The 22,419-nt window shown below is 42.8% G+C and overlaps 1 protein-coding gene across 2 annotated transcripts in view; it reads right to left on the bottom strand.

Annotated features, from left to right (window-relative positions):
* Nsf (N-ethylmaleimide sensitive factor, vesicle fusing ATPase) overlaps positions 1 to 22,419 on the bottom strand; it is a 145,288-nt gene that overhangs the window by 114,455 nt on the left and 8,414 nt on the right. For both annotated transcript variants that reach the window (XM_028882667.2, XM_028882668.2), the window contains exons 2-4: positions 6,330 to 6,415; positions 3,822 to 3,921; positions 1,296 to 1,335 (exon numbers count right to left, since the gene is read on the bottom strand). In XM_028882667.2, coding sequence (XP_028738500.1) covers positions 1,296 to 1,335; positions 3,822 to 3,921; positions 6,330 to 6,415 — 226 coding nt within the window. The remainder of the gene's footprint in view (positions 1 to 1,295; positions 1,336 to 3,821; positions 3,922 to 6,329; positions 6,416 to 22,419) is intronic.

The following is a 22,419-nucleotide window of genomic DNA, read 5'->3' as shown; positions in this document are numbered from 1 at the left end:
CTTGGACAAATCTTTCGAGTTTTTTATTTGTTTCTGCACGTGTGTGTAGGTGTGATGTGTGTATATGGTCTGAGCACAGTCGGCGGGGGGGGGGGGACAGGCATGCACATATATGTGAAAACCTACCTTCATAGATTTCCACCCTATCTAATTGAGGCAGAATCTTGTTATACTTGGAGCTTACTGATTCTGCTGGTCTAGCTAGCCAGCTCGCTCTACTGTCTCCTCCTCCCAAATGCTGGGATTATAAGTAGGCCACCACACCCATCCAAGATTTATGTGGGTGCTGAGGATCTGAACTCCTGGTCCTCCTGTGTTCATGAGCACTAACCCATCTTTCCAACCTGTGATTTTCTTTCTTCTATTTGCTTTTAAGATCTGGGGATCCAATACAGGGCCATATACACATACATGCCAGGTGTACCAATTAGTTGTTGTTAGCCTGACATAGACTACAGTGATCTGGGAGGAGGGACCTCAGTGAGGAAGCGCCTCCATTAGATTGGCCTGTAGGCCAATCTATAGGGCATTTTCTTGCCTAATGATTGATGTGGGAGGGTCCAGCCCACTCTGGGCAGTGCCACCACCAGGCAGACAGTCCTGAATTGTGTAAGAAAGCAAGCTTAGCAAGGCATGGAGAGCAAGCCTGTAGGCAGTATTCCTCGGTGATCTCTGCTCTGGTTCTTGCCTCCAGGTTCCTGCCCTGCTTGGCTTTTTGCCTTGGCTCCCGCCAAGGGTGGACTGTGACAGCAACGTGTAAGCCAAGCAAACCTTTCCCTCCCCAAAGTGCTTTTGGTCATCTTTATTGCAGCAATAGAGGGCAAGTCACTACATGAGGCTAGCACCCACTGAGCCCCACCAGCCTCCTCACAACTAAATCAGGAGACTCAAACTGAGAACAGAAGTATGAGGAAGGCAATGAAACAACTCACAAGAGAGTAAGTTCAAATGAATTGAATGAAGACAGGAAAAGCAAGATTTTTTTAAAGATAAAAATGATCAGGGCCAGGGAGGCAGTTCAGCTGGTAAAACGCCTGCCCTATAAGCACGAGGGCCCCAGCTCTAGCTCTAGTAACCAGGTGGAAAGCTGATGAACTGTAGCGATCGTAGGACACACTTTACTGAGGGAAGAGGGAGGGTTACAGGCAGCACATCGTTGTTCTGTCTGCACAGCTGTCACGGGTACTCTGAGGGGATGAACAGCTAAGGCCCAATAATCAGTAACTATATAGATCTCAATAACTGTGAGAAAAATACGGAAACCCAGCTTTAGATAACTAAAAAATACCACCTACCTTCTATTTCCTGCCCAATAGAAAGTCCAGCCCATTTTCGCTATAAAATGAGAGAGAAAGAAAACAAGTTAAAATCAAGTCAATCAGAATCAGAGAAATAAAGAAAAGATGAAGAGCCATGAATTTCAGGAAGCCCTGTAAAGCCCAGACACAGTGTGTTGTTACATGCTGAACTGTAACCCGACACCCCAAATGCCAGTCTGTAGCCCCCAGGACCTGTGGGTCCCACTGTATTTAAAATTAGGGTCTTTGCAGACTACATGAGGATAAGCCCTGATCCAACGTGACTAGGGACACAAGGAGAACGTCTGTGACGACAGAGGTGGAAACTGAAGTGAAGCCAGTCAGGGGCTGCCAACACCATCACCGTCTGGGCTCTGTCAGCCTTCCCGAGCCCTCAGAGGCAGCTTGCCTCCGTGATGCCTTTTCAGGTTCCTAGCTTTCAGGACTACAAGAGAATGATATTTTTTTCATTTTTATCTACTTTTGTTTAATTTTTAACAACTTTTATATTGTTTAAAATTTCTATTATTTTAAGCTAACCAAATTGTGGTTCCTTTTTTAACAGATAATCCAAAAATGAATGTATATGAGACCTTATAGAAATTTTCGAAGCTCGACTTTTTTGTTTTGGGGATTTGGTTTTTATTGTTGTTGATGATGTTTGAGACAGGGTTCCACTACATAGCCCAGGCTAGCCTGGAACTTGGAATCCTTCTTAGTGTGTGCCACTGTGTGCCAGCATGTCTGGTGTGCCCGGAGTACCCTTCTAGAGCAAAGCTGGCCGGTGTGGAAAGCTTTGTTCGACGTACCATACCTCACTGTCTTCACTCTGGCAGCTCTTCTGTATTAAGTGCATGGCTGCCGATAGTTTTGTATGACTTGCTAGCATACCACAAATACAAATTTAATTCATGAAATTAAACTAAAACTAGTCAGATGATCCACACTGAAACTTAAGCTGGGACTCAAACCATGATCTGGTCAGGATTACCCTGTGCGGTCTGCTCAAAAAATTTTCAGGCACTTAAAGCCAGTCCCCAGTCTTGACTACACTGGCAAGGGGCAGGACAGAATGCATGCAGGTGGGAATTCAAGGGCTACCTTGACACAGATTTAAAATCAGCTATTACTGAGAACATTCCATAGACTGCTGAGAAAAAGCACTTGATGTAGTGGGTAGCTGTTCTAGCTGTGACCTTGAAGCACCACCAGCCTATGACCTTGAAGTCATGCCCCTGGGGTGTGGCCGCTCAGGACCCTTAAGACCTGGGATGCACGTACACAGCACTCTCTACGCTCCCTCGTGGTTTTGGATGCTGGAGACAGACCAGGAGAAAGAACAGCGTGGGACTGTGCCTCAGCCTTCCAGGACCCTGCAATAATTCCTCTGTTCTGTATCGTGCGTTTCCCTTCTCTAATAAATTCCTTTGCCCATTAAGCAGACTCCGTGGACTGCTAGCAATATCTTTACTCAATAACTTCCGGCTGAAAACTCACAGCTTGCCTACTTGTGTGACCCCAGTGGATTCTGGGGCAGGTGGTTAAAATGTTGATACACCATGAACATGTGTGGTGAGTGCTCCCCTTTCAACTTCTTTCCCACGGGTCACATTCCTTCCCCTGCCCCACATCCCCTAAAATACCCTCCGTAAAATGTCACCTTCTATCTGACACTTAATGATGCTAGTTAAACCTGACTGTGGATTCCTCACACTCTGCCCACTGTTACACACATCATCTTCCCAGCTCTAGAGAAGCCCAGAAAGTTAGGTAGTAATCTAAACAACTACTCTTTGCAGGCCAGGTCTGACACTACAGCATTATAAGACCTCTGTTCGGGGCTGGAGAGATGATGGTTCAGCGGTTAAGACCACTGGCTGCTCCTCCAGAGGACGGAGTTCAATTCCCAGCACCCACGCGGAGGCTCACAACTGTCTGTAACTCCAGTTCCAGGAGATCGGACACCTTCATACCAATGCACATAAAATAAAGTTAAATAAATTCTTATAAAAGCTCTATTATTAGATGTTGATTTATAAAAAAAAAAGTGTTATTTTCTGTAACCCTGGGGTTCAGCATCAAAAGAACATCACACCTTTTCCAAGAGCTAACTGATATTACTTCAGAGATGTTTTTTTTTTTTAATTAGAAGAAAAATTAAGACAATACAAAGGTATTGCTGTAAATAATTGATAATTAAGAATATATCTTTAGAGCCTGTGAAAAGGTTCAGGAGGTTCAAGTGTCGGCCATCAAATCTAATGACATGAACTTGAGACCCAGGACTCACATGATAGAGTGACTCCTACCGGTTCTTCTCTGACCTCCACTGTGGCATGTGTGCCCTCCCCCAAAACAAAATAAACACTTTTTCAAAGAAGAATGTATCTTTAAACTTTTTATGTAACATCTAGGTGTTTTTCTTCAGTATAAGTTAATACAGTTACAGGGCAATGCTTGCTTAGAATGAATGGACTCTGCTGCAACTTTCAGGCTATAAGAAAATGTGCTGTCATTTGTTACCTGAGGCAGGCTGAATGCAATGCTTCCTGGAACCACCGATGGGTGAGTCCTCAGTGTAAATATGTATTTGTGATTAGGAGATGTCCTCACGATCACATGCCTAAAAGACAAGAGCACAATCAGGACTCCAAATCAATAAGAACATGTCTTCTACACGTGTTCTTCCCACACACAGGTAGAAACATGGTATCACATGAGCGTCCTGACAAAAAAACCACAAACCTAGTTCCCAGAAACTGTAACTCAAAATGTCTTCTAGACATAAAGACACCTTGGCCTATACAAGTCCAGCTAAGCACATTCAGTTCAAAGTATCAACTTTGTAACGTTTCCAGTTTACAGGGAACTGAAGCAGTGATACAGAGTCCTTGTTATTAAGTAAAAGAAAGACGAATTTCCTTTCCTAAGGTAATTTCACATATCCCAATAAAATAAATGTAGGAGAACCAAAGGTAGATGAGCTAGGATATAGATGATACAGCTGTTAGTTTTTAAGGTTGTTTATTAAATCTTTCATCAGACTCTCAAAGCTTGAACATTTATGATAGCAATATATAAAAGTTATTAAAAATGAAAATTTCCTCAAATACATCAACTTTCATGCACATGTCAAAATTTCAAAGAACTCTGGGCCAATTCATAAATCATCAGACATTATCTACAACATATATATTACATAAATTCATCTCATGATAATCTTCTACCCCAGGAAACTAATGAGCATACACTCTGCATGAGCTACACAGCAGGCTACACCATGCATGACTACATGCAACATACAATATATAAAAGCATACACCATGCATGAGCACACACGCCAGCATACACCATCATGAGCTACATGCACAATACACATGCATATAAACGAGATAACATGGATGAGATGCACAGCATACACATGGATGAGCTACATGCACCAGCATACACCATGGCATGAGCCTACACACGCAGCATACACATGCAGAGCCTACACGCGCCAGGCATACACCATGGCATGAGCCTACATGCACCAGCAAACCATGAGCCTACACACCAGCATACACCATGGCATGAGCCTACACACGCAGGCATACACCATGCATGAGCCTACATGCACCAGCATACACATGCATGAGCCTACACACGCCAGGCATACACCATGGCATGAGCCTACACACCAGCATACACCATGGCATGAGCCTACATGCACCAGGCATACACCATGGCATGAGCCTACACACGCCAGGCATACACCATGGCATGAGCCTACACACGCCAGGCATACACCATCATACCAACACGCAGCATACACCATGCATGAGCCTACAAGACAACACATGAACAAACCAGCATACACATGCATGAGCTACACACGCCAGGCATACACCATGGCATGAGCCTACACACGCCAGGCATACACCATGCCATGTGTCACCACCCAACCCACTATCTTTCAACAAGTAGCTTTTTGTTTGTTTGTTTGTTTGTTTGTTTTTTCGAGACAGGGTTTCTCTGTGTAGCTTTGCGCCTTTCCTGGAGCTCACTTGGTAGCCCAGGCTGGCCTCGAACTCACAGAGATCCGACTGCCTCTGCCTCCCGAGTGCTGGGATTAAAGGCGTGCGCCACCACCGCCCGGCAACAAGTAGCTTTTTTACAATGTTATACTTTTCAATGTTATAATTAGTATTTACATATACTGCGTTGCTGCTAAAACACAAGCCCCTTATATCTACTATATTTTAAATGGAAAGTTTATGTCAAAGAATTCCATAAAACTCTCATTGGTCACTGACACTTCAGTCCATTTGTTGAAAATCTTATCTTCAGTTTGGCATCAGAGAATGTTTGATACCATCTCCTGCTCATGCTGTGGCTAATTCCACAAGACCCCAGAGAGAGCCTTTTGATGTAGATGGCACTGAACTTACCAAGAGCCTTTGGAAGGTCAGTAGGAAATGTGAATCAGTTAGGATACATTATGATAAAAATTCCTTTAAAGATTTGAGGGCTTTGTAAACCTTCAACTTTTACACCTCTTCCATGATCACAGTAACAATGATCTCACTAGTGAAAAGTATGGAGGGCTTGCTACCATGCTGGGCACTGGTGTAAGTGTTATATTGGAGTAAGTTATTCCTACAACTCCCCCATTTTATAGATCAGGACACAGGAACACAAAGATGGCAAATGCCTTATCTGTGGTCACCAGTTTGTGACTGTCAAAACCAAGACCAAACTTGAACAATGTGACTTCAGAGTAAGATGATTACCAACCACACTATGTGATCCTTGTACCAAGTGTGTCTATGCTAAGAAAATCAGCTTCTAAAGAGGTCCTATGTAGTATGTATACTGTATCAAGGCTTGACATAGTAATGACTGAAATATATATAACTCTCATCTCCATTTCCCAACTCTGTAAGAGTAATAAAAAAAGATAATTTCCCAAAGTTTCCCTACAATGAGTCTTTGGAAGTTTGTGTAACAAATTTTAGCAAGTTCAAAGAATCAAGTCATACAGCTACTCACTGGCCAGACTGGTAATCCTTCTCATTCACAACCGCACAGTTACTTAAAGACAGTTCATCAGTAGGGCATCTCGCAGCTTGCATACTCTGTAAGATCAGAAACACAAGATTAAGTCATGTTTTCTAACCTGAAAGAGCATGGCATGCCTCCTGCTCTTTACTCTCCATCACCATAAGCACTGCAGTAAGCATTCCTCTGTTCTGACTCCTGCCTTTCTTCCTCCTGGGTAGCAGCAAGCCCTTCATTTGGGAAGCTGTCCATCTCTCATTTCCTGTGGCTTGTGTGACTGCAGATACACACACACACGCCTATCTTCTCTCCCCCATAGCACTAGAAGAAAGCACTTTTCCTTGACACACTACTACATGAAGACTTTCCTGCTGTGGGATGGTCTGTATGGCAAATGCTCTGATTGGTCAATACATAAAACACTGATTGGCCAGTGGCTAGGCAGGAAGTATAGGCAGGACTAACAGGGAGGAGAAAAGAAAGAACAGGAAGGCAGAAAGAGACACTGCCAGCCGCCGCCATGACAAGAAGCATGTGAAGACACCGGTAAGCCACGAGCCATGTGGCAAGGTATAGATTTATGGAAATGGATTAATTTAAGCTATAAGAACAGTTAGCAAGAAGCCTGCCACGGCCATACAGTTTGTAAGCAATATAAGTCTCTGTGTTTACTTGGTTGGGTCTGAGCGGCTGTAGGACTGGTGGGTGACAAAGATTTGTCCTGACTGTGGGCAAGGCAGGAAAACTTTCCACTTTAAATGACAACAGTGTCCTGGAGAAGGCATAGGCCACAGACGAGGAATACACACTTGGAAACATAGACCCAACAACCAAGTCAAAGACTATTGCATAGAACCAATACATTCTTTTTTTGCTCAAACTTATTTGAATTGATTTTCTATCTCTTTCACAGAAAAGAATCATGACTGGTAAAATGAAATAATGTCAGGTAGTAAATTTGATTAAAGGTGTCATGAAAAGCATCTTTTTATAAGAGATCCCAAGTGGCTATGAATTGTATTTCCTATAGATGAAAGAAAATCATCTTCCAGCCTGAAGCAGGAAGATTACTGCAAGTTTGAGGCTAGCCTGGACTACAAAGCAAGACCCTGTCTCAAAAGAGAAAACAAAACAAAAACAAAACCACAAAAAAAAAAAACTTCCAAACATTTCTCAACAAAATAATTATAAGATGTACCCAAAAATAAAAACAGCAACCAATGGCCTTTTTAGTCAATACCTACTAGCCAAATATTCTTCTAAATAATGATTTTTGTTTTCCTAGAAGAGACACAAAGTCCTCAAGTGCAGAAAAACAATGCAGTTACTGCCTTATTCACAGGCTGGTCAGAACCAAAGAGGTGCGCAGGATGTCGTTGAGATCAATTTTATGTAAACAAGGTCTTTACAACATTGAATCTTTCCTACACTCCACATGGACAGAGGAAGTAGCTATCAAAAGATTTCCTTTTTAAAAAATATTTTATAGTTTGTGTGACATATGCCATGTGTTGTGGGTACCTAGGGGGGCCAGGACAGAGTGTCAGATCCCCTGTAGCTGGAGTCAGGGTCAGTTGTGAGCCACCCAGTGTGGGTGCTGGAAACTAGACTGGTCCTGTCAAGATCAGCAAGAGCTCACAACTACCGAGCTATTGCACCAGCCAGTCTTTTCTTTTCTTTCCTTTTTAAAGAGCATACAGGGATTACTGGTAATTACAAAATACTTGAAAGAGCTTAAGGTGTTGGTGCACATCAGTAATGGCAGCTGTCTTGAGGCTAAGGCAGGAAGACTACAGCTTCCAGGCCAGCCTGGACATCACAGTGAGTTCCAGGCAGCCTAAAGCACAGTAAGTCCTCATCTCAAAAACAAAACAAGGGCTGGAGAGATGGCTCAGCGGTTAAGAGCACTGGCTGTTCTTCCAGAGGTCCTGAGTTCAATTCTCAGCAACCACATGGTGGCTCACAACCATCCGTAATGAGATCTGGTGCCCTCTTCTGGCCTGCAGGTGTATATGCAGACAGAACACTGTATACATAATAAATAAATCTTTAAAAAAAATGGGTTTCAAAACAGAAACGAGTTATGTAATTATTTTATAAAAAATGAGTGTTTCAAACATGATAACTATTTCTAAAGAGAGTATAGTAGCACATTACCAAAAAGATACTATATAGACAAAAACTTGCTCTGCACCTCCCCATAAAATAAAAATGTTTTCCAAAATGGAAAAAAATACATTGTTCTAGTGAATATTGCATCTCGAAAACGGATATCTGAAAAGGTGCTATCGCTAAGTGACCGCACGATTGAAAAGAGCACCTTCAGAATGAACCGTGAAGGCACTGGCTGCCAAAGCCTGGCAACCTGAGTTTGACCCCTCAGACCTGCACAGGAGGAAGAGAACGGACTCCTGAAATTATCCTCGACCTCCACACCCGTGAATACATCCAACCTAAAAACAAACTCCAAACTCTTGTGTGTATGTTTTAAAGCCAGGAACAGAACAGAACAGAACAGAATAGCTTCTAAAACAATCATCTACCTGGCAGCTTTCAGGGGGTTTTCTGAACACATTTATTAGCACTATGAAAAGTATAATGCATTTTGATTAATTTGCAGAAAAACAAGTAGACAGATGGAAATGTACTAGCTACATTTCAGGAAAACATTTCCATAAATGGTGATTAGTTTGATTTAAAAAAAAAAAAAAAAAAAAAAAAAAAACACAGACTATCATAATTTCAAAAGTGCAGTCAAATTCCCTTACTTTGATCTAGGCTTTGATTGCCACTAAAATGGAGTGTCAAAATAAGCTAAATTTGGGAACAGGCCTTTGAACAGATGTATTGAAAAACATTTAAGCAAGATCTTAAAGAACAGCCAGATGGTGGTAATGCCCTTCTTCAATCCAGCACTCAGAGGCAGAGGCAGGATCTCTGTGAGTTCGAGGCCAGCCTGGTCTACAAATTGAGTTCCAGGACAGCCAGAGCTATTACACAGAGAAACTCTGTCTCAAAACAAAACAAAACAAACAAACAAAAGATTTCAAAGAACAATGACTCACCATTTTATGGGTTACTAGTAAAGTAAAAATATGAGATTATACATTTGATCGTTAGCTTGCTTATTCTTTTCTATATGTTTCACTATGTATATAAAATCTTAGTACATCATCAGTGAATACATAATATAGACATAGTGGAGTTATATAAATACTTTTTACATGTGAGATTCGTGATCAAATGTTTGGAAATCACTGATTTCCCATGACATGAACAGAGTGAAGGTTACAAGTTCACCTTCCAAATGAAACAGCCTTTTGCTGTTTCAAGGTCACACCTTGACCAGCTGGCTATCAAAAACACATCAAGCTATTTAAAGTTTTCTATCTTCCCACAGTCTCTTCACCTTCAAGCTTCTTCCTTTTACGATATTCCCCCTAAACTCGCATCCCTTGCTTGGCCAGTTCCTATACACTCCACAATTCCCAGCGAAGGCAATACTTATTCCAGGAGACCTCCTGGACAGCTGCCCCGCCATCTAAACTGATGAAAGGTAACTGGAAGTCCTGGAGATGTCTGCATGGTCTTCCTGCATGCCAGAATCACACATAGGGCAAGTCTTAAGAACACGTCTGTCCTTCCTGGTGACTGCTCCTGGGCCTGGCACACAGTGAATGCTTTTGAAACATTATAGATTAATACCAACCTGTTCCAACTTTATTTTAAACCACCCAAAGAACAAGCGTACACAGCACAAGGTCATTTAGGATATGACATAATCAGACTCAAATGACCTAACAGTTCAACGTGACACAGCTTGGGGCTAGGAAGATCGCTCGGGAGATGGGGACAGGAGACCCGGGAGAAAACTGGTTAAGGCGTCTAGCCATATCTGGGAGTGAGTTTGCCTGAGAGCTGCTACCTCAATGGATAAAGAGGAAGAGCAACTGAAGATGAATCTTGACCTAGTCCTCCTGCTTTACATGTACACGCAGAACACACGTGCACACACAAACATGTGCACCTACACACGTGCAAAAACATGCATATGCAAACGTGCACCACACAGACACAAATGGAAAAACAGAAAACAATAAACAGAACAAAACCACACAACTGATAAAGCCAACACAACACACACTTTACAAAACGTAACCTGTTTAACTGTCCGTGTCCTTTAGCAAGGAGTGGGGTGGGGATCGGCGGGGAGCATCTGGCTGGCCAATTCAAACAGAAGCTATGACTGAAAGGCCTCCCTATTAGAACCCAGAAGCATCTGTGTTTATGGTAAGCCAAGCAGGGGATCTCATTTTTAAACAAAGTGTAAGTCCCTATAAATAGTGGAGTCGTCTACTTACCATAGAAGTGCCAAGGGAAAATTCTACAATTTTTCTAACACTGGCTTTGCCTCTAGGGAACAATAATAAAAGCCAACCACTACAGACCTACAGCCTTTTGAACATGAAATCACAATCAGTGATGGGTAGTTTTATTAACTTGAGCTGTTATTGGAACACAAAACTGTTTAAGGATATAGAAATGTCTTTATTGTAACAACTTAAATTCCCAATTCACATTACAGACCACTGTGGACCGCTCGCTACTTGAGAGCCAGGCGGTGGTGGCGCACGCCTTTAATCCCAGCACTTGGGAGGCAGAGTCAGGCAGATCTCTGTGAGTTCGAGGCCAACCTGGTCTACAGAGTGAGTTCCAGGAAAGGCACAAAGCTACACAGAGAAACCTGTCTCAAAAAACAAAAAAGAAAAAAGAGAGAGAGAGAGAGAGAGAGAAGAGAAGAGAAGAGAAGAGAAGAGAAGAGAGAGAGAGAGAGAGAGAGAGAGAACAATGTCAACAAACCAAAGGGAACAGTGGTGCAAGTAATTATGCCATTGGTTATTCCAGAAGCTTTAAACTGCAGAGAATTTGCTTCTCTTCAAAAAAAAAAAAAAAAAAGTGTGTGGAAGAGGACACTTAAGCAAAATTTCTCTGGACAGTGTTTAAGTTTGGGAATTTAAATAACAAACTCTTGTGTAAAGGTTCCCTGAAGAAAATGGATTACTTGAGTGAACTTTTAAATCAAATAACAGTACAGCAAAATAAGCAGAGAAAAATACATATGAGGCAGCGAGTGGTAACACTCTCCTGTGATCTTAGCACTCGAGAGCTGGAGACAGGAAGATCAGTTTAAGATAATCCTCAGCTATGTAGGGATTTAAAGTCCAGCCTGGGCTACACGAGACCCTATCCCGAAAGAAAGGAACTGAAAAGAAAAACTGTGGTAGCCGACTAGAAAGGGCTCATCACCAAACAGTCCCTCCTACCCTGACTAGAACCCTTAAAAACACACCGCCTTTCCGCTGGCACCTCAGGCCTTGGTTACATTTCTCTAGAGATGCGCATATTCCCACAGGAAAGAGAAGAGCAAAATATAGAAACTTGCCCCAGGGCCAGGCCAGATGACAAGCCCCACTCAATTATTTCTCCTAGAGGATCATTTCTGAAAAACTAATGGTTTAGAATTACACTTGCACTATGTGTATGTGTGTTTGAGGGGTGAGGGGTGGGGTGCGCACATCTGTAATCTAAGCATTGGGGTAACTGAGAGAGGAAGAAGACAACCACAAGTTTCTCCCCGGACCATTTCAACGTGAGATTGTCTCAGAGAAAGACAAAGGGGAACCTTCACTTTTCAACAAAGTGACCCCAGACATACAACTAGTAATATTAATGAAAACTTAGAATTCCATTTTGGAGTACCACTACCCACATTTCAAGTGCCACAAGTGCCTGATCACTAACACGGCAGATACTTTAAAGGGATGTGATTGGTCCAGAGCAATACAGAGCTGTCATCATAGATGCCTACCTGCAGGGCTACAGAACCTCCAATGCTATAAACTCCTACCATACCTTTTGCTTAAAAAAAAAAAAAAAGTGTGCTTGCTTTGGGGTTTTGTTTTGTTGTTGTTCTTGAGACAGCTTGACCACATGCAGGCCATGGTACATGCAGACACCTCCCCACCCCCCAACCCCAGACATAAAGAAATGTAATTTGTTTTTTAAAAAACTCTGAAGATGTAGGGTAGTAGAAATGATGGGGTAGGGGTAGGAAGCATGGTGTGCCAGTTATTTTCAAAAGTCTCTTGGAATATCCTTGGCATTCCCTACCTCAGACAAACATTTTGCACATGAGTGAAACCTATTGACATCTATCAAGTCCTCAAGATTCTTCTTTTTTTTTAATTAAGGAATTTTTGTTCATTTTACACACCAACCACAGATCCCCCTCTCCTCCCTTCTCCTGCCCCTCCAGCCTCTCCCCTCCCCAACCCCCCCGCCATTCCCTCCTCCAACAAGGTATGGCCTCCCATGGGTAGTCATCAGAGCCTGGTATATTCAGTAGAGGCAGGTCCAAGCCCCTCCCCCTGCATCAAGGCTGTGGGAGGTGTCCCACCATAGGTAGTGGGCTCCAAAGAGCCAGCTCATGCACCAGGGATGGATTCTGATCCTACTGCCAGGGACCCTTAAGCAGATCAAGCTATACAACTGTCTCACTTATGCAGAGGGCCTAGTCCAGTCCCATGGAAACTCCACAGCTGCTGGTCTAAAGTTCACGAGTTCCCACTAGTTTGGTTTGGTTATCTCTGTAGGTTTCCCCACCATGATCTTGAGATTCTTTTATAAATTTAAATTCTAAAAAACCTTCAATTTGGTCTTTCTGGGGAAACCCATGCCAGAAAACAGGAACATCAAAGGCTGACAACATCAAATACTGGCAACTGTATGAAGCAGTTTCATAAAGTTCATGTGGCCTAGCAAATGTAACCCAGGTCTTTGGCCAAGAAACTGAAAACTTACGTCCACACAGACACTAGACATAAAGGTTCATAGCATCTGTATTCACGATAGACAAAACTGGAAGCATCACAGAAGTCCTCCAAAAGATGAGTGGGTAAACAACTATGTCACAGCCCTAAAATGAAATACTACTAGCAATTAGAGAGAAATGAATCATTGGCATATGTTTACTGTTCTAAAGGCAGTGGGACCTGGGAGAATGGAGCCAGTCAGTGAGATAGATTAAAGCCTCGTGCAATAGTTAACTTTATTCCGAGCATCAGACAATTTATACTCCAAGGGTCAAGGAAAATCACCTGAGTTACGTTCTCCTAAGTTCAAGCTGTATACAGTCACAAGGACAAGCTGTGCATGCACATGTGTAAACATTTACTAGAAAAACAGCAGCAAGCAACAATGAGTAATGTGAAGTAAACCCACCCCCATCCACAACACCTGGGAGAAGCATGAAAACACATTCCAAGAATAATTCCATGTTTTGAGAAACTGAGGTCACTAGACTGTTTTCTTGGGATTTTTCTCACAAGCACTCAGAATTCTCCTCACACTACTTCATTCTTGGGCCATGTTCTGACAGGTATATACACGGTGAACTTCAAAAATGTAATGTTGAGTAAAAGAAGCCAACTATGGAAATGAAATCATATGGTGTTTGTGCTTTGTGTCTGGCCTATTCATTCCACTTAGTGCAATGTTTTCAAGGTCCAACCAGGTTGGAGCACATATCAGCTGTACTTCATTATTTTCTATAACTGAGCTATATCCCATCATATAGACAGACCACATAAGTTTATCATTTCATCTTCAATGAACATTCAGGTTGTTTCCATCTAGGAGTTTTAAGAATTATGCTGCTCTGAACATCTGGGCAGAAGAGTTATGTGGAATTTGGGGGTTTTGTTTGTTTGTTTGTTTGTTTGTTTGTTTGTTGAGACAGGGTCTTGCTACACAGCCAACTGTGATCTCTACCTTGTGATTCTCCTGCCTCAGCTTTGGAGTGGCAAGATTACAGTGTGCACCTCCATGCCTGGCTCTACACCCAAGTTTACATATAAACATATATCTTCAATTTTCTCATATGTGCTAACCAGATATCTCGTTTACAAAAGCTTTCTCTCATTCTGAAGGTTATCTTCACTTTCTTTTTCTTTTTTTTTTTTTTTTTTGGTTTTTCGAGACAGGGTTTCTCTGTGTAGCTTTGCGCCTTTCCTGAAGCTCACTTGGTAGCCCAGGCTGGCCTCGAACTCACAGAGATCCGCCTGCCTCTGCCTCCCGAGTGCTGGGATTAAAGGCGTGCGCCACCACCGCCCGGCAATCTTCACTTTCTTAATCATCTCCTTTGACATATGAAATTTTCAATTTTGATAAAATCCTATTTTTCCTGATTGCTTATGCTTTTGTCTCACATCTTAAAAAAACATCGCAGGCCAGGCAGTGGTGGCACATGCCTTTAGAGTGAGTTCCAGGACAGGCACCAAAACTACACAGAGAAACCCTGTCTCAAAAAAACAAATAAATAAATAAATAAATTGCTTAATCCAAAAGCATTCATTTTTAAAATCTACCCTTCCTTGGAAGAATCATAGTTAGGTCTTGGAACTGTTCAACTTAATACTTCTGATGCAAATACAGGAAACTGTTTCCTTATTTCCACTTCTAGATTGTCCATTGCCATCGTATAGAAACGCAGCTGGCCTCTGGATATTGCTCTTCTCTGGTACAGCTTTGCTGAACCTAGTTACTAGCTCTAAATCATTTTTTTCAGACAGATAAATTCTTTAGGACTGTCAACTATGGCTGGAGATGGTAGAGCACATACCCAGCATGCACCGAGTCTCTAGGTTCACTCCCCAGTTCAACCCAAAACACCAACAAAGGAAAACCACACCTTCGCATAGTGGTGGTCACAGGTGCCTTTGTTCCTCTCCCTCCCTCGCCCATTGGCCCCACCTACAACTGGCAATGGTGGTGAAGAGAAGGGGCCAAAGGAGACCCTCGTCTCCGTCCTAATCCCCATGGGAAGCTTTTAACCTTTGCCGTGAAGTATGGTGATGGCCGTGGAGTTTTTAGTTGGTCGGGTTTTGTTTTGTGAACCAAATTTTGACAGTGCCAACTCATAAGGATGCTCCGAGAATCTAACAAGAAAAGATCTGTGAAGGTGTTTTCAAAACTGCAAGATGCCGGGTTCATTTCAGGATTGTATTCCACAACACAGTGTTCCTACTCCAAACAAAGTTGACTCCAAAAGTTGCTAAAAAAAAAAAATCAAAACAAATTGACCCCAATTCTTCAAAAACAAATGAAAATACAGCGATGCACCTAGAGACGTCACAAAGTCTGAGGTCTAGTGAGTACCATGTCTTCAAAACAGCAAAATACATCCACAGGCCTTGTGACAGTTACCTTAATTGTTGTATTGCTCTGAAGCTCTGTAATCACACACACACACACACACACACACACACACACACACACACACACTTACAACATATTTTTAATACTGAGAGGTTTCTCATTTAACACAGCTTAATAACAAATATAAGCATAACATAATGGTAATGATTACATATTTTATAATTTAGAAATTACTTTTAAATACTTATGTCCAAATGGCTGATTTTCATCAGTAAACAGGAATTACTAGCATACTTCTGTTCCTTAGATAGGATCTTTTGGGCAAGCTGGGAATACAGGTCAGCACTTGAGTGCTCACATAGCATACCAAAAAAAAAAAAAAAAAAGAAGAAGAAAGGAAAGGGGGAAAGGTTGGCATCCAGCATGGCACCCCCCAGGGCCACATAGAAAAGCCCCCCTTTTCTCTAGTCTTCTGTCTCTACACTCTAGCACCTCCTCTGGATTCTGAGGCCACATACACTTAGGGCAAAACTGCATATAAATGGCGGGGATGAGGGGCTGGCATATAGTGAGGGGCAGGAGGCCCAGCTGATGTGAGGAAAGGGCAGCTGTTTTGCTGGGAGGAAGATAGTGGCCCTGTGGGATGCTAGTAATATCCTCTTTCTTAAACTGGGTGTTCATTACCTTGGGTGTGTTTATTGTGGAAATGTGGAACCAATGCCAGGTGGTGGTGGTGCACACCTTTAATCCCAGCACTCAGGAGGCAGAGGCAGGTAGATCTCTGTGAGTTCGAGGCCAGCCTGGTCTACAGAGTGAGTTCCAGGACAGACAGGGATACCCAGAGAAACTTTGTCTCAAAAAAAAAAAAAAAAAAAAAAAGGAAAAAAAATACAATGTCCATGTTTCTGTGTGCATGTTTTGGGACATTACAGGTGTTTCCAAGGGGCTGGACTGGATTGTCTTCATTCCTTCCCGCAGGGGGTTAGGACTTCAGCTGTTCCACATCCAGTACTTGGGATCTTGGTGCTTCATCTACTTCCTGGTGAGAGTGCAGCACTGCCTCCCTGAGCTTCAGTTCCTGTTTCTCTGATGATGAATGAGTTCAAGCACTCAGCAAATGTTATGGACACACTCTTTCTGCAATGCCTGTTTGAACCTTTTGTCTGTTTTTCTACTGGCTTTCTGTTGTTTCTTTTTATGATTAGTCGGTAGGGTTTTGTTTTGGTTTGTTTTGGTGGTTTGTTCGTTTGTTTTTGTATTTTGTATTCTAGGTACAAGTTCTACCAAATACATGTGCTTTAAGTATGTTCTCACACTCTGCAGCCTGTCTGCCCTCTCTCACGTGGTGTATGCTATGGAAGGACTTCGGTCATCTCCCACCCACACACATTTCTATACTACTGAGGTGCTAAAACCTAAAACCTGCACAGCTACCCCAGTGGCTACTCTGGAGACAGGCTTCTAGCCTTCTAAGAAAAGACATCTCTCTCCCTACAATGTGGGCACACAGCTAGAAGGCTATATCAAGTCCAGATAGAGAGCATTTACAAGCCTATCATGCTGGCACCCTGATTTTGAACTTCCAGCCCCCTGAACCAGAAGAAAATATGTTTCTGTAGTGGAAGTTTTCTCCAGTCCCACCAGGCCTGCAGCCGCTCAGATCCAAATAAACACAGAGGCTCATATTAATTACAGACTGTATGGCCTAATGGCTCAGGCTTCTTGCTAGCTAGATCTTACATCTTAAATTAACCCATTTCTATAAATCTATACCTTGCCACATGGCTCGTGGCTCATGGCTTACCGGTATCTTTACCCCTTGCTTCTCATGGCAGCGGCTGGCAGTGTCTCCTGACTCAGCCTTCCTGTTCCCAGAATTCTCTTCTGGCTACTGGCCAATCAGCATCTTATTTATTAACCAATCAGAGCAACACATTCACAGCATACAGAGTGATATCCACAGCATGTTTCTGTTAAGCCACTCCATATGTAGGATTTTGTTATGTCAGCCTGAGCGAAGTACAACAATGCCTTCTGATAAGTAGTCTTCAATTTAATGGAGTCTGTTTTTACTCCTTTATAGCAACTTCTGGCTTCATTCTATTTAAGAAATCTGCTGCTGGGTGGTGGTGGTACATGCCTTTGGGAAGCTGAGGCAGGCAGATCTCTGAGTTGGAGGCCAGCCTGGTCTACAGAGTAGTTCCACAACAGCCAGGCCTAAACAAAGGAGAGGGAGGGAGGGAGGGAGGGAGGGAGGGAGGAGGAGAGAGAGAGAGAGAGAGAGAGAGAGAGAGAGAGAGAGAGAGAGAGAGAGAGAGAGAGAGCGAGCCTGCTGGTCTCTAGCTTTTCGGTCACTTTCTGGTCTCACTTCTAGTTTACTTACCTGCTCAATAGAGAGCTCTGTACCTTGAGTGTACTGCTCAGTATTTACCCCTTATAGGACTGTTAATTTAAGCCTTCCAAATCAGAGTCATGCAGAAGGACTTTTTGTGCTGTCAGATCCAGCAGCCATTAGTCATATGTAGAGCTTGAAATGTGGCCAACTCAACTGACAAACTGGATATTTTTAATAAACCTACCACCCCATAATGGGGCTAAAACCCCATGGCCTAGTGCATGCAAGCACTCTACCACTGAGCAACAGTACCTGGTCTTGTTTTAAATGTTCAGACAGAGTCTTAACTCACTCTGCAGGCCAGGTGGGCCTTGAAGTACAATTGCAACCTTCCTGCCTCAGCCTTCCAAGTAGCTAGGATTATAGGCCTACACTACCAGGCCTGGAGAGAAACTGGACTTTTAATTGGCTTTTATTGGTTTACATGACTGTTCTGTTTTGTTTCTTCATCAGTTACTAAGAAAGGCCTGAAAACCCGCCATCACCATTTCTGTCGCAAGCAGCTGGATCAGAGGCGGCTCCACCCTGTGGCCACCTGGAATAGTCAGGATGGAGTCTCTGATGGACCACTATTCAGGTAAAGCCAGGAGTCTTCCTTTGCAGCAGAAAATAACTTCGAGACAAGACAGTATGAAGTGGAGCTGGAGTTGATTAGGAAAGGTATTAGCACACATCTAAGCGTGGGAGAGTGGTAGAGGAACTTAAGAAAAGGACTACACACCCCTGTTCTGGCGTGGGCTTCTCCAGAGAAAGTGCTGGGGTTCTTTGTAACAGCCATACGTGCAATTTGGGGCATCTGAAATTACAGCTCAAAGGGTTGCTAAGAAACCTTTTCACATTTTTTCTCCCTTCAGTAAGTGAAATCATGGGGTCATTCCTAAGGCGCACTGAGGGGGACTGAAGCTGGTAAGGTAAAACCACAGATCACAAAGGTTATAAAAAGGAATTCAGACACTTTAAAAAAAAAAAAACCGTAAAGGAAGTTTATAGTCTTGTTTGGGAGATTCTTGGAAAATTTCAGGTTTATATGTGGGAAAGAAATAAGACCATACTTGAAAGCCATGCATGCTTAGGCCTTAAGCAAGGGTCCTGCAATTGTAGCATTATCTGTAATATCACTATATGAAAGGCTTTGCCTCTGTGTAGGCCTTCACTGAAAATTGTATTAATTGTGCTGGAATTCTTGACTCTCTGCTGGTAAGAGATGACAACAGATTCTAAGGTGAGGAGGCTCCCTTCCTGTCCTGTGCCCCCTTGGTTTTCCCTGTCCCCCATCCTGCTCAGCTCCATCACTTTACACTTTGTATATGGAGGCAATGATCAAGTTCACACACATTTAGAACTGTCTTCTCTTTATGGATAACTGAACTCAATGGTGCCTGACCTGACTCCTTTCTTTATTTTTAAAGTTCACACTGTCTGATGTCTATTGTGATCACTTTACCTCTTTTTTGTTTAGAAATTATCTCATCAGACTTTTTTAAAAAAAAAATCTTTTTGCTTTCTACCTGTATCTATAGTGACTATCCTAAAAATGAAGGCTCGGAGCTAGGCATAGGGGGTGAATGCATTTAATCCTAGCATTGGGAGGTAGTAGCAGGCCGATCTCTGTGAGTTCAAAGTCAGCCTATTCTACATAAGCAAGTTTGAGGCCAGTCAGGGTTATACAGTGAAATCCATCTTAGATAGATAGATAGATAGATAGATAGACAAATGAATAAATAAAAGCAAATAGTTTCTGGGCTTGGGAGTTGTTACCATACACTCTTTAAAAATCTAAAATGACACTCTTTTTCTGAATGAAGCATTTAGTCTTAGCAGGATTTGTTCTGTTTATTTGGTTTTGGGTGTGTCGGTGTTATTGGACAGAGTCTTGCTACATAGCCTAGACTAGCCTCTAATTCCCAACCCTCCTGCCTCAGGCCCTAAGTGTTGGGATTGCAGGAGTGTACCACCACACCTGCTGCAGATTCTATTTTTTTTCTCTCTATCATTTTGATTCCTCTTAATTGCACTTTTCTGTTTATTTTTCACTTTCTTTTTTTTTTTTTTTTTTTTTTTTTTTTGGTTTTTTGAGACAGGGTTTCTCTGTGTAGCTTTGCGCCTTTCCTGGAGCTCACTTGGTAGCCCAGGCTGGCCTCGAACTCACAGAGATCCGCCTGGCTCTGCCTCCCGAGTGCTGGGATTAAAGGCGTGCGCCACCAACGCCCGGCCTATTTTTCACTTTCTTAAATGTTTAAAATTCAATTTCCCATTATTATACCTATTTTTATTATTTCAGTAGTTACCCTGGAAATATGAATATACATATCAAGTAGCTCTAACTCCTTCCTGAATAGACAAAACTCATGAACGACTTGGGGTCGAAGCCTACCCGTACCCCACCGAGGTGCAACTGCCGTCATACAGTCAGTTCCAGTGGTTAAAACTCCCACAAGACACCGCTGATTTATTTCGGGTACTATTACTGCCCTTGCTCTTGTTTGGAAACAGGGTCTTGCTGTGTAGCCCAGCCTGGCCTCAGCTCACAGGAGCCCTTCTGCCCCGGTGTCGAGGGGAAGAGCCTCCACATCCGGCCACTTCAGACAGGTCAATTCTCCAGGCATTCTCTCTTCAAACACAACCTTTGCCTCCTCCTCCTCCACCAGGAGCCTGACTGGAGGAGACCTCCTTTCCCGTTTCCTGCTCTCCTCAACCCTTTCACTGCTCCCTACTTCCTTGGAACTGAATTCCAAATAATTATTTTCAAATTTTTATTTTCTGGCCAGAAGTAGTTAGCCAATACAATATTAACTCAATGGTATTTTCATAGACTTTCTGTCTAATTTTGCTTCATTTAGGCTTTTTTTTTTTATTATTATTAGTCTTTTGCTTGTATATTTTGGTTTCTGTCTTTGTGTTTTTTGTGGAGGTTTTGTTTTGTTTTGTTTGGTATGTTTTTTGGGCTTTTTTGTTTTTAAGAGAGTGTGAAGTTGGGTGGGTGGGAAGGTGGGAAGGATATGGGAGGCGTTTGGAGATGGGGGAAGTGTGATCAGAATATACTGTATGAAAAACATTTTTTTCAAGCTGGGTAGTGGTAGCAAATACCTTTAGTTCCAGAACTAGGGAGGCAAAGGCTGGTGGATCTCTGTGTTCAAGGCCAGCCTGGTCTACAGAGTGAGTTCCAGGACAGCCAGGGCTACACAGAGAAACCTTGCCACTAAAAAACAAAAAAAGGCCGGGCGGTGGTGGCGCACGCCTTTAATCCCAGCCTCGGGAGGCAGAGCCAGGCGGATCTCTGTGAGTTCGAGGCCAGCCTGGGCTACCAAGTGAGTTCCAGGAAAGGCGCAAAGCTACATAGAGAAACCCTGTCTCGAAAAACCAAAAAAAAAAAAAAAACCAAAAAAAATTTTTTTTCAATAAAAAACTAATTTATTGCCTGGATGGTGCACGCCTTTAGACCCAGTACTTGGGAGGCAGAAGCAGGAGGATCTCTGTGAGTTCGAGGCTAGCCTGGTCTACAGAGCAAGTTCCAGGACTGGCTCCAAAGCTGCACAGAGATACCTTGTCTAGGGAAAACAAAAAAATTATTTTTCTAAATCTCTTCAAATCTATCATTTCGTACTCTTGCTGTTCCCCCCCCCCAGCTGAGGACTGAACCTAGGGCCTTGTACTTGCTCTACCACTGAGCTAAATCCCCAACCCCTCTTGCTGTTCATTCTTAAAGTCTTATTTCTATGAGCATATTAAATGCATATATTTACTATGTGTCTGCTAATTTCAATATCTGAAGCCTTTGGAAATTCCAACTCCTTTTTTGTTTGTTTTTGTTATTTTGGGACAGGGTCTCACTGTGTAACCTGGGCTGGTTTGGATCTCACTCTGTAGAGCAGACTGGGCTTGCACTCATAGAGATCCACCTGCCTCTGCCGCGCAGTGCTGGGACTACCGGCATGCACTTATCCACTTATGAAGGAAAGGTGTGTGCACCTCTTGAGTGTGGAGATCAGAGGAGAATCGTGCAGGGCTCGTTCAGCTCTCTTCTCCCACCATGTGGGTCCCAGGGATCGAACTCAGATCATCAGCCTTGGCGGCCATCGCCCTAACCACTGAGCCATCTCACCAGCTCTCTAAACCTCTTCTTTATTGCTTCTGCTGACTTCCAGTTGCTGAGTCTTGTTTGTGTCATTTGTGACTCTGTGTCTCTATTTTTTTCAAAACTTCATTTTAAGGAACTTCCTGAGTCCCGGGGTTATGCTTGCTGCTGCTGGGACATCCGAGGCGTGTGGGGACACTGCCACTACTGTGCCACTCTACACCTAATTATTGGCTTAAGGGTTTCACACCAACCGGGCAGTGTGAAATCAGAATTCCAAATTCAAGGTGATCCAGTGGATAAAAATATTTAAGAGGGTTTTTGTTTGTTTGTTTGTTTGTTTTTGTTTTAGTTGTTGTTTTTTGTGACCCTACCCAGCACTTTCCTTTTCGATC

The sequence above is a fragment of the Peromyscus leucopus genome, chromosome 8b (assembly GCF_004664715.2).
Source record: "Peromyscus leucopus breed LL Stock chromosome 8b, UCI_PerLeu_2.1, whole genome shotgun sequence".
Taxonomy (NCBI): domain Eukaryota; kingdom Metazoa; phylum Chordata; class Mammalia; order Rodentia; family Cricetidae; genus Peromyscus; species Peromyscus leucopus.
Note: the sequence above shows the minus strand (reverse complement) of the source record. Positions and strands in the feature narration are given on the sequence as shown.